Source organism: Electrona antarctica, assembly GCF_951216825.1.
Source record: "Electrona antarctica genome assembly, contig: scaffold_148, whole genome shotgun sequence".
Taxonomy (NCBI): domain Eukaryota; kingdom Metazoa; phylum Chordata; class Actinopteri; order Myctophiformes; family Myctophidae; genus Electrona; species Electrona antarctica.
In genome coordinates, this window is record NW_027638306.1 from 121,190 (window position 1) to 134,643 (window position 13,454).

At 45.6% G+C, this 13,454-nt stretch overlaps 1 protein-coding gene across 1 annotated transcript in view; it reads right to left on the reverse strand.

The window, feature by feature from the left end:
• The window catches only part of LOC306918199 (NLR family CARD domain-containing protein 3-like), a gene marked incomplete at its 3' end in the record, with an annotated part of 28,928 nt that extends 19,085 nt beyond the window's left edge, over positions 1–9,843 (reverse strand). Inside the window, exons 1-7 of the mRNA XM_079531077.1 lie at positions 9,788–9,843; positions 7,600–9,496; positions 6,325–6,498; positions 5,114–5,287; positions 4,879–5,034; positions 4,280–4,320; positions 3,403–3,832 (exon numbers count right to left, since the gene is read on the reverse strand). Coding sequence (XP_079387203.1) covers positions 3,403–3,832; positions 4,280–4,320; positions 4,879–5,034; positions 5,114–5,287; positions 6,325–6,498; positions 7,600–9,434 — 2,810 coding nt within the window. The 5' untranslated portion in view covers positions 9,435–9,496; positions 9,788–9,843. The remainder of the gene's footprint in view (positions 1–3,402; positions 3,833–4,279; positions 4,321–4,878; positions 5,035–5,113; positions 5,288–6,324; positions 6,499–7,599; positions 9,497–9,787) is intronic.
• Between the last annotated feature and the right edge of the window lie 3,611 nt (positions 9,844–13,454).

Here is a 13,454-nt window from a genome sequence, read left to right on the forward strand (position 1 = left end):
GGCCCGCGCGTGCGTTTTTAAAAAATAGGACTGGACCTAAATTAAACGCCAATGATTCAACAGATGAACAATGAATGATCTGAATGTCATTAAAGAATGAATGCAGACATTTAGCAGATGTTTGAATCCAGAGTGATTTACAAAGTCCACCATGAGAGTAAACGACATGAAGTCTAGTCGACCAATCAACACGGTCACAGCAGAAAAAAAAGGAGGGGTGCCGAGTACGGAACCCTGTGGGACCCCAGTCAGCAAAGTCAACAGGGTTTCAGTGGTTCAGTATAAAGGTTTATATACAATAAAAGGTTCTAAAACATGTTTTGGCCCACGCAGGGACCACTTGGAGGGGAGAAATATTTACAAGTACCCCTTCATCCTCGCCATCCACCGATGAGCATCTTACAACCTTACATTTAGATGCCACTGGAACGGCTTGTATTAAAAACCTTTCAATCAAAGTCATGTCATAGTCAAACAGAAACCACTACTTCAGGGCTGTTCAACTAGTTGTTCAGGAGGTCACGTTGGCAGAAACCCAAAGGGGTCTGGAGTCTGCCCCCCAAAAAGATATTCATCTCATATGTAGCCTACAACTGACACAACATAACTGACTATTCATCTCATATGTACAACTGACACAACATAACTGACTATTCATCTCATTATATACAACTGACACAACATAACTGACTATTCATCTCATTATATACAACTGACACATCATAACTGACTATTCGACTTCGTGGCAATAAACAGAGTCTGAGTCGACACCAGATTTCATCTTCTTTCGTTTTTTTTCTTCTCATTTTCATCTTCAAGATGTTGTGACAATAGCCTGTTTTACAAACTCACATGCAGAGCTTGTAGATCTGATATATTCAAATATCTGATGTAGAGGTTAAAGTGGTTGAACTGAAGTTGTTGCTATATTAATTTAACTCATTCACTGCCGTCTGCCGAGGACAACTTTTAACACCCTTTTCTCTTTCTTTAGCCCCTCCTATATACAGCTTTTGTCCTCACACGTCTCATATTTGCCATTGACAATGAAAGGAGAAATTATTAGGACGAATATCCGCCAAATTTGACGTAAATTTGTGGCAACACAAACATTAAATGCCATTGACAATGAAGGGAAAGTTTATGTGATATGTAGGCTAACCAATCACATACATTCAGTTGTTCATGACATGATGTTTAATGATTGTTACTAAAACATGAGTTTCGGGTGAATTCAAATAAGATCAACGCCTTCAAAATAAAAGACTGAAAGGACAAAATAAGGGGCAAAATAAATCTAGCAGTGAATGAGTGAGACCCTCTGGAGCCCCCTCAAGGACCCCCCCCTGGGGGTCCACAGCCATAGACACATGCAACACACACACACACACGCGCGCGCGATGAAAACTATGGCGTAGAATGTTGGTCGACTACGTTTTTTGACATGACGTAGTTTACGACTGACGAAAACTAGATTACTAAATAAAAACTAATATGATGACTAAAACTATGACTAAATAAATATATTGATAATTTGGTCGACAAATGCATGTCAAGGAAGGACTAGTGGAGAAGAGATCCAGTAGAACTAAATGTTAGGGAGGGACTAGTGGAGGAGAGATCCAGTAGAACTAAATGTTAGGGAGGGACTAGTGGAGAAGAGATCCAGTAGAACTAAATGTCAGGGAGTGACTAGTGGAGAAGAGATCCAGTAGAACTAAATGTTAGGGAGGGACTAGTGGAGAAGAGATCCAGTAGAACTAAATGTCAGGGAGGGACTAGTGGAGAAGAGATCCTGTAGAACTAAATGTCAGGGAGTGACTAGTGGAGAAGAGATCCAGTAGAACTAAATGTTAGGGAGTGACTAGTGGAGAAGAGATCCAGTAGAACTAAATGTCAGGGAGTGACTAGTGGAGAAGAGATCCAGTAGAACTAAATGTCAGGGAGTGACTAGTGGAGAAGAGATCCAGTAGAACTAAAAGACAAGTCATTTCATGTTTGGTTGTGCTCTGAAAAATAACAGACCTACAAGCTCACACCATAGTTGCAGCGCGACACGTTATGACCTTGTAGATCTGCTATTTTCAGTAAAATCAGTCACCATAACGGCATGCCAAAATGCATTTTAGTCGACTAAATCAACTGAACATTTAGCAGATTAAAATCCTATTATATTTAGTCGACTAAAAATGTAGACTAAAAGCACGCACGCACGCACGCACGCACGCACCAGTGTTGATGTCGTCGACTAAAACTAAGACGAAAAAAGTTCATCAAATACCTTCTTCCACTGACGAAAACTAAAAGGAAACTAAATTAAAACTAAGCTATGATGACTAAAACTAAGACTAAATATACTGACAATATCATCAACAAATGAAAACTAGACTAAAATGTTAGGAAGGGACTAGTGGACAAGAGATCCAGTACAAGTCATTTTACACTTGGTTGCATGCTGAAAATAGCAGATCTACAAGCTGACAATGCGTTGCAGCGCGACTCGTTGTGAGCTTGTAGATCGGCTATTTTCAGCAAGTGTAAAAACAGTCATTACGACGGCATCAAGGCCCGCCAAAATACATTTTAGTCGACTAAATCACCTGTAGATTTAGTCGACTAAAATTATAGACTAACACTAAAACATTCCAGCTGACTTAAAACTAAATGAAAACTATTCAACAGACTATATATGACTAAAACACAAATATGCTGCCAAAAACAACACTGACACACACACACACACACACACACACACACACACACACACACACACACACACACACAGGGTCTCAAAGTAAGGTCCAGGGACCCCCAGGGACCCCCGAGACGGTTCCAGGGGGTCCTAAGAGCATAATGATAAATAACCTAAAATAACTTTAACCTAAATACATCGCTATTTCAAATTAGCAGATTGTAGATCTGCTAATTGGCAGATCTACAAGATCTACAAAATAGCAGATCTACAAGCTCACAACACCGTCATGTGACGCGTTGTGAGCTTGTAGATCTGCTATTGAAAACAAATCCTCTCAAAGCCTCTCTGATGTCAGTGTGTCTCTGCTTGTCTTATTTATGATGACATCACAATGATGTCAGTCTGAGTCAATATGTCCAAATATGGAGTTCTATGATGTCACCACGAGTCAGTCATGTCCAAATATGGAGTTCTATGATGTCAGACTTAGCCGGTGTCAAAGGGTCCACTATTAGGCGACAGTGGTAACCATGACAACATGGACTCACCCAAACATGTTGAGTAACCATGGCGACCTGAAGTCACATGGAGACTATCTCTGCTCACACAGAGACACAGAGGAGCCAGGCCCAAACCAGAACCCAGCGAACAGAGGTTTAGTGAAGGTGTTCTGGAAGGTGTACAGGTGAGTCAGAGTGTCCTCTAACACTCTGTAGAAGGACAGAGTCCCAGCGGGACGGTCCAGATACACTGCTACTCTGGTGGAGCCAGAGGACCGGATAGGAAGGAGAGTCATCTTACTATTGTGGCTGACAGAGTAACTGATGTCATCGTTATCATCACTGCAGAGCAGACTCCAGGACTGTTTATACTCTACAAGCTTACAGTCACCACCCCTTCCTTTCCTACTGATGTCTCTGTCAGTCACTCCTATCCAAACCACTCCACTGAACTCCATCTCACTGTAGGAGCATTCATCTAGACTATCTGAACTCAGAACCTGAGGATAGACCTCAAACCTGTCAGGATGATCAGGATATGAATGATCCTGACCATCCGCTGTCACCTTCCTGTTGTCCTCAGACAGAGAGAGGTCACAGAATGCTGTGTTTGTGTCCAGAGTGAGACGCTGGAAATCTGATGAGAAAACAACACAGTACACATTATAATATATCATTCACTGAAAGGCACGCACGCACACGGTCACACGCACGCACACACACACACGCACGCTCGCACACATGCACACTCGCACGCACGCACACTCGCACGCACGCACGCACACTCGCACACATACACGCACGCATGCACACTCGCACACACACGCTCACACACACACACACACTATATTTTTAACTTTAAGAGTTAAAAAAGCAGATTTACAAGCCCTCAGCACGCCACGCAGTCATGTGAGCTTGTAGATCTGCTATTTGACAGACAGACAGACTGTTAAACAGACTCACACACACACACACACAATATGTTTTCAGACAGACAGACAGACAGACAGTTAAACAGACAGACAGACAGACAGACAGACAGACAGACAGACAGACAGACAGTTAAACAGACAGACAGACTCACAGCGTTGAGGTTTAGTCCAGTGTTCTCCTCCATGATTCACACTGTAGGAAGTAGAACAACAATGAATCAAGTCAAAACCTCTGCTGCTTAATGTTTCACATCGGCCTGTTTAGTCCCACCAAAACACATTTTGTCATCATTCTCCCACAGACTCTGTCCAAACATCACACACCAATATCTCTATGGTCATGTGATCTCTCAAATTTGGATAGGATTGAGGAGTGTCTCGTTTTGAACAAAATGCAACGCGCCACGCCAAACGCCCTTCACCTCCCCGTCTCCTCCCCCTGCCCGCCAGGCACACCCTCCTCGGCAGCAATGCCTCGCAGGGACCGACACAGCGTGCCCCCTTCCCTCGACCCGGGACAACGCGCCCCCTCCCTGGACTTGGCACAGCGTGCCCCCTCCCTGGAGACGGCACAGTGTGCCCCCTCCCCCCTCCCTGAAGACGGCACAGCGTTCCCCCTCCCTGAAGACGGCACAGCGTTCTCCCTCCCCCGACTCACCACAGCGTGCCCCCTCCCTCGACACGGCACTGTGTGCCCCCTCCCTCGGTCGACTCACTGACCAACATGGACACAGTCCTATAGTCGACTCACTTGACAGTCTCCAGAGCAGCAGACAGCTTCTTCAGAGCAGACTCTCCTAAGTGGCTGAAGTTCAAGTCCAGCTGTTTCAGCTGGGAGGAGGGGTTGGAGGTCACAGCTGAAGCCAGAGAATAACAGCCTTCCTCTGTGACTCCACAGCCTGACAACCTGCAGAGAAATACACTTTTAACAAAGTGCTGTTGATGTTCGAGTAGAGATCCACACAGAGAGAACACACATTCTTTACCCCAGGATCTGCAGTCCACACTGTGGACTCTTCAGTAACGCAGAGAGCTGGAGCAGTTGTGATTCCTGCAGGCAGATGAAACTGAGGTCCAATTCTCTCAGATGGAGAAGATTAGAGCTGAGAGCTGAGAGCAGAACTTCAAATCCTGTCTGTGTGATGGTACAGCCAGCAAGTCTGTAATTACACATGAAATATCTGGACTGAATATCAGAGTTTTGGAGTAAAGACCCCAAGAGATGGAAAGAGAAAGCAGGCCGGAATAATGTGAAGTAAATCATCTTAATCTGTGTGTGTGTGTGTGTGTGTGTGTGTGTGTGTGTGTGTGTGTGTGTGTGTGTGTGTGTGTGTGTGTGTGTGTGTGTGTGTGTGTGTGTGTGTGTCAGTGTTGTTTTTGGCAGCATATTTGTGTTTTAGTCATATATAGTCTGTTGAATAGTTTTAATTTAGTTTTAAGTCAGCTGGAATGTTTTAGTGTTAGTCTATAGTTTTAGTCGACTAAATCTACAGGTGATTTAGTCGACTAAAATGTATTTTGGCGGGCCTTGATGCCGTCGTAATGACTGTTTTTACACTTGCTGAAAATAGCCGATCTACAAGCTCACAACGAGTCGCGCTGCAACGCATTGTCAGCTTGTAGATCTGCTATTTTCAGCATGCAACCAAGTGTAAAATGACTTGTACTGGATCTCTTGTCCACTAGTCCCTTCCTAACATTTTAGTCTAGTTTTCATTTGTTGATGATATTGTCAGTATATTTAGTCTTAGTCATCATAGCTTAGTTTTAATTTAGTTTCCTTTTAGTTTTCGTCAGTGGAAGAAGGTATTTGACGAACATTTTTCGTCTTAGTTTTAGTCGACGACATCAACACTGGTGTGTGTGTGTGTGTGTGTGTGTGTGTGTGTGTGTGTGTGTGTGTGTGTGTGTGTGCGCGCGCATGTCAACATGACTCTACATACTGTAATCACTGTACCTCATTAGTTCACATATTGTAGTTACTGTACCGTAGCGTTGATAATGATAATTCCCTAGCAGCCATGATGGATTACATATTGTAGTTACTGTGATGTGAGAGTGTGAACTAGACAACACAAACTCTCACCATATTATTATTATAATCAATGTGGGATACCATGATGTCAACTTTATTCACACTCTTCTTAATATCAAACAATAAATAATAAAACAGAACTAATCAAAATAATAATCTGACCTCAGTATCTCCAGTTGACAGTTTGGACTCTTCAATGCAGCAGAGAGCAGGTCCATGGATGGATCCGTTATGTCATTATAACTGATGTCCAATTCTCTCAGATGTGAAGGATTAGAGCTGAGAGCTGAAGACACAATCTCATAGTCTGCTTTTTGGAGGTCTGAGCCAACAAGTCTGTAAATGTAGATGATGTAAAATCAGTGATTATCAACACAGATTAGATCAAGTTCATGTTCAAGGAAATTAACTATAAAGTGTAATGTAAATGTAAAATGTCTAGTTGGTCAGATATTGACCAACTAGACATTTTGTTGAAAACTGAAAACCTATGAGTCAAAAGGCCCAATCGAAATAACACCATTTTAGTATGTTTTTTTTTTTTGGGGGGGGGGGGGGGGGGGGTCATGGCACTCTGTCTTTAAGGAATATCCATTTGACCAAGAGACACTTTTATGTTTTAAATTCTGTTATTTTTGAGGGGTGCTAGCCCCTCCTATGTCCAGCTTTGAGGGTTTGTGTAAACACAAACGTTTTAGACAAATTGTGATTGGCCGGAATGAGATGATGTATGATGATAAGAGCGCCCCTCACTTCACACAGGTGTGATTTTATAATTAATACAATAATAATAATCTATTATTTGTGTTCCTGTTATCTCCACTAGAGGGGGTTACAGAGCAGGAGGGGAAATGATACATTCATCTTTTCCCGGTGAATCTGTGTGAGACGTGATGTGTCCGCTGTGCCTGTAGCCATGAGGCTTTACAATGAACATTCATCACTTTAAAAGCCCTCAAAGACCTGAGGATGCGGCGCGTTTTGGTGGGCTTGTAGATCAGCTAAATTCACCCTGCGACACCGCCGTACGGACAAAGTACAAACCAGGTGTTACCGTAATTCCTCCAAGAATGGCGCATGGTTCTTTACCGTATACACACTATGAAACCCTCACCCCCTCTTACACCAGCAAGCAGCCCTGCTGTAGCAATCAGTATTCACTGTATAAAAATAGAAAGGGTTGACAAGCCATTTCAACTGAATAATAAGAATAATTAATACCAAAATCTATTAATACGTTTTGTTGGGGGGGGGGGGGATAAAATAGATTCTGGGACAGTTACAGTTAAATAAGGTAGTCAGGAGCCTGGAGTGGAAAATAACCCAACCTTATCTATCCTTACTGACTGACAGCGATGAACCCGGTGTGTGTGTGTGTGTGTGTGTGTGTGTGTGTGTGTGTGTGTGTGTGTGTGTGTGTGCGTGCGTGCTACTAACCTTGCTTTTTTGAAGATCCTCACAGCTGGGATGAGTCTCCGCCGCCCTGCTGGTGTTGTCTTGTATGTGTGCAGGTCCAACTCTTCCAGAACCTCCTCTGACATCTGTAGCATGGAGGCCAGAGCTGAACACTGGGTCTCAGAGAGTTGCTTCCCTGAGCTGCTCTCTGACTCCAGGTACTGTTGGATCCCCTGACTTAATGACGGGTCGTTCATCTCCATCAGACATTGGAAGATGTTGATGCATCTGTCAGGAGAGAAGTCGTCATCATTCATCTTCTTCAGGATGTTGATGGCTCTCTGGATCTCCTCTGGACTGTTCTTTGTCTGACCCAGCAGGCCTCCTAACAGACTCTGGTTGGACTCCAGTGAGAGGCCATGAAGGAAGCGGACAAAGAGGTCCAGGTGGCCACTTTCACTCTTCAGGGATTTTTCCATAGCAGCTTTCAGGAAGTCAGAGAGGGAGCTGAAACTGTCTGAAATGTCACTGTTATCGTTCAGGAATGTCTTCAGGACCTCCATCTTCTTGTTGGTCTTTGTGAACATTTGCCTCTTGTTCCTCTTTGTGAAACAGTGGAACAGGTAGACTGCAGCCAGGAACTCCTGGATGCTCAGGTGAACAAAGCAGTAGACTTTTTTGTCGAAAGAAGCACCGTCTTCTTTGAAGAATGCTGTGCACATGCCTGACTTTAGCACGGCCTTGTAGGCATCAAGACCACAGGCTTCCAGGTCTTTCTGGTAGAACAGGATCTGATCTTTGATCAGTTGGTTAAATGCCAACTTGCCCAGCTTCAGAATGAACGGTCCTTCTGCCTTCATGAGCTTCTCTTTTCTCTTTTTCGTCGTCTTATCTGATTTACCATACTTCTTCTCCATCTGCTTCGTCAGAGTCGTCAGGAATTCACAGTACATCTGAACCAGGGTCTCAGGGAGCTTGTCTGTCATGTCTCTGTGCTGCACAACAAAAGCAAGGATCCAACAGAAGACTGGGATTTCACACATGGTGGAGAGGATCTTTGATTTCTTGATGTGTGACATGATTAAGCTGGTCATCGAGTTGGCCTTGTTCTCGTCATTGAAGATCTTCATGAACCTCTTCTTGAAGTACTCCTTCTTCTGGTCATCTGTGATGAACCCTCTTATTTCTGTCATTCTGTCAACAACGTCCTCATGGATCTGATCGACTGCTGCAGGCCGTGAGGTGAGCCAGATGCGAGCGGAGGGAAGCAGTTCACCCTTGATCAGGTTTACAATCAGCTCCTCGACCGGCAGGGATTCCTCAACATTCGTGATGATGGAATCTTTCTCGAAATCCAATAGAAACCTTTTTTCATCGAGCCCATCAATCATGAACATGACTTTGCAGGGACATGTGTTGTAGTCGTTTGACTCTTGCACTATGCTGAAGATGTCATTCAGAGCTTCTTCCTTAATGCATCTGGTTTCCTTGACACATTCGTGAAGTAGCTTCGCCAGAGAAAAGCTTTTTCCCTCGAGAAGATTTAACTGGCGGAACGTCAATGGGAACACGAGATGGGGGTCTCGGGGGAAACGGCCCATGGTCCAGTCGTGAATAAATTTGTGTAAGAGGAAGGATTTTCCAATTCCTGCGACACCAACAGTGAGCACTGCTCTTTCATTTATTCCAGAATTATACAATTCCCAGAGTTGGATTGGTTCGTCCAGTCCTGCCCTGTTCATCTCCATCTGTCTGACCTCATGATACCTGTGCATGCCTGAGAAGCTGGTGTTTGTGTTGTAGATCGGGACACAGACGTCGTCAAACTTCATCTTGGACTCATTGTCCAATTTTACACATAGATATGTGTTTTTCATCTTGTTCTGAAACACGCGTTCGTAGCCAGTAATGGAACCGCCTGCTATTTTCACCAACACATCTGTAATGAACAAAGCAATTCTTAAACAGCTTAAGGAGAAAGAGATCTACCAGATCAAGCCCTACAACACAATATAACATTTACCATTTCAATCTTTCTTTTTACTAAAACATCTGGCAGAATTAACTATGGACCTTCTGATTCCCAGAAGGCCTCTCTACCATTCAGATATGTCTGCCCCTGTTTCTGTATTCACGCACGCACGCACGCACACGCATACACACACCCCTTTGAAATGGACCATGCTTCTGAGGCCTTTCTGCTGTGATAAGACACTTATTGTCAGCTCACCTTCAGCAGAGGCAGAGGCAGCTTCTGCTTTGGGTTGTGATGGAGGAGAAGACTGAGTGGACCTGCTGTGGAATGAAAAACATGTTATACTGACTATGTATTCATCTATCAATGTCGTCAGCCTGCGCGCCTAAAGATGTCTAGTTACGCGGCTGGTGCTACACGTAATGCTAGCATCAGAGCGAATGCTACATGTAACGTTAGCATCAGAGCGCATGGTATATGTAACGTTAGCATCACAACGCATGCTACATGTAACGTTAGCATCAGAGCGCATGCTACATGTAACGTTAGCATCAGAGCGCATGCTACATGTAATGTTAGCATCACAATGACAAACTAAAACCCTGTCATGATTATGAACATCCTGGCTAAACATAACACTGCTATTTTAAAAGGATCTCTGGCTAATAAGACGTATACGCCTTAAAACATTATACCTTCCCTCTATAACTAACCAGGGATCCTTTTAAGAATTAGGAACACATTAGAATCAATGTGTGACTGTGGAGCATAGTGAGTGTACATTATCTTGTACTGATGTCATTCTCTTAATACATTATCTTGTATTATCTTACAGAACGTAATAGAAAATTAATTTAAATCACAATTACTTACAGATCTTCTAGAAGACACGTCTCCTCTGTCTCAAGACATTGGTAGAAAATGTTTTTAGACTTTCTGTTGTTCAGGATTTTATAGAGTGCCCTCATCTTCTCCTCATTGGTGGACTTGGACCTCACATTATTGTAGTCCTCTGGGGTGATGATCGTCTTCTCAAGGAGCAGATCCAGGATGGGATTCACCCTGGTCACTCTCTGAATGAGCTCTCTCCGGTGTTGGTCAACAAAGTGACCCTCTGAAGATAAGTGGAATGAACATTTGTTGGTTGTTGTTGGTGAAACTGTTAGTATTTCCCTCCACACCAAATCTCTTCTTCCCTCTAAGACCCCCTTTACATGCGACTGTGGCTCAAGAGGTAGAGCAGGTCGTCCAATGATCCATGGGTCGGCGGTTCGAATCCCGGCTCCTCCTGGCTACATGTCGAAGTGTCCTTGGGCAAGACACTGAACCCCAAATTGCTCCCGATGTGCTGGTTGGTACCTTGCATGGCTTCCGCCACAATCGGTGTATGAATGTGTGTGTGAATGGGTGAATGTAATGCACAATCTATGTAAAGCGCCTTGGATAAAGGCGCTATATAAATGCACCATTTACATGAGAGCGGTGTTCATAGAAAACGGCAGGAAAACGTATCGCTTGCTGGGGTCCCTTTAGACGAGAATGGCGTTTTCAAAACACAACAAAGTGAAACCACCTTCCAGAGTGGAAGTCTTTGAAAACGCCGTTTCCTCCCGTCTCCGTGTAAATGGACAAAACAATGAATCGGCAAAACTTGTGACATCATCATGGCTCACGTGGGTTCTCAACGCATGTGTTTATTACATCGATGCAGAGCCGTCGACCATATTTGGAGTTCCTAGAGTGAGCAAGCGCTCCCTCGCCCGCTCATCCTACATCATCCCTGTAGGGGATCGGGGAGCAGTAGTGGGCCCCAGAGGTGAGGTGCGCAGGCCCACCGGTGTGTGGACACGCCCTGGCGCCTTGCCAACCACTGTCCCAGCTATGGGTAAATAGCATGGGCAGGTGAGGCTCATAGCCATGGTCGGCAACCCACCTAGGAGAAGGACACTCTGAACTAAAACCAGGACTGTGAGGAGTTTCACCCCACAGTCCTTAATCAGCATAGTGAAGCCATCCTAGACTTCCAGCGGCGGGAGTCAGCAGGAACATCGCAGTGGACGGTGGTGCTGATCATGACGACAGGACCTTAAAGGGGAGGGGGGGGGGGGGGGGCTGTCCAATCACAGCACCCCGTCCAATGCACTCATGCGCTGTCGGAGAGCATTTATAATGGGGACCTTCAACGCATGCACAGTGAGAGAAGAAGCTACATTGGAGGAACTAGCACACTGTGTCAAGGCAAGGGGAGTGGAGATCCTGGGGATCCAGGAACACAGAAGAGTGCACACTGATGACCGGATCGTTTACCGCAGAGTGGAGAGATGCACGTTCATCACTGTGGCGAAAGAGGCCCAGGCTGCAACAGGGGGCGTAGGGCTACTGCTGGGTTCTCTGAAACGAGGCCCAGGCTGTTCTCTGGCGCGTAAGGCTCTCCGTCGGGTTTACCATCACACTGATAGGATCCTCATCGCAGAGTTCTCATCCAGTAACAACTGTCATAGTCGTGTACTCACCCACCAACGTGGCACCATCTGAGGAGGTGGAGAAGTTCTACGAGGACCTCACAACAGCGGTCCGTAGACTAATGCATGTCAAACTGGGGGTCCTTGAAATTAAACGGGTTGAAAATCACTGCTAGAGACATACAAATCTTATTTTATTGGGATCCCGGGCATATCTTTTCAAATGGGGGTCCGCGGGCTAATTAGTGTCAATTTGGGGGTCCTTGACATGAAAAGGTTTGGGAACCACTGGTATAATGGATGTCTTATAGCCCTTCCACCCAAAATCACTGCCAGCCGCCACTGTGTCCCAGCACAACAACTTCCTGGCAATCCTAAAACGCAAGGATTGGACCAGAGGACGCTCCCTTCCCTTACCACGACTCCACCAACCGCAATGGCGCATACCTCACTGCCCTTCTCATGGAACACCAGCTACTGGCAGCGAAGTTGCGGAAAAGAACAGGCAAGAGGTGGACCTTCCAAGACCAAGCCTCAGGTGTGCGAAGACAATTAGACTACATACTGGTGAGGCGAAAGTGGAGGAACTCCATCCTGAACGCTGAGCCATACAGCACGTTCAGCTCTGTGGGCTCTGTTCACCGCGTGGTCTCCATGAGGGTTCGACTGAGTCTCAGGGTCCCCAAGCCAAGCCTGGTATGACTGGAAGGCACTCTGGCCTGCAAACCAGGTATACGGAGGAGGTTATGAGCCGCCTTCAGCCGCTGGACGAAGGAGCAGAGCCTAGCATTGAATACAGGCGATTTGTTGTCGCCACGAAGAGGCAACAAGGATGTGGATGCGGTCCAAACACCCGGAGGTCGCAGCGGCACGGGGCAGGGTGGAAGAAACACGCCTTTGCACGTGAGCCTACTGTGGAGAGACGTGGGATACTGAATGAGGCCAAGCAGCTTCTCTTGCAACCTTGCCCTGGTAGGCAACAGGCTGCCTGACATGCGGTCTCTCTCCAACATCATCCCGGTGCCTAAATCTGGAGACCTCTCGAAGCCAGACAACTACCGAGACATCAGCCTGACCTGTATCGTCTACAACCGGATGATCCTGAACCGGATACGGCATGCCATCGACCCTCACCTGAGGGAGAACCAAAACGGCTTTCGAGAGAAGAGAACCACACCCAGATCCTGGCTCTGAGGAGGTGAAGAAGAACCACCTGACGGCCGTATTGTGCGTTATTAATTTCAAAAAGGCTTTTGACTCAATACACAGAGGCACCATGATGAAGATCCTGAAGGCCTCCCAACTTGCTCCGGGCAATAGAGACCATGTATGCAGGAACAAGGGCCAAGGTGGTGACCCCAGATGGCGACAGTGAGGAGTTTGACATCCTGGCTGGGGTAATGCAAGGAGACACTCTAGCCCCCTTCCTCTTTGTCATCGTCCTGGACTACGCGCTCCGG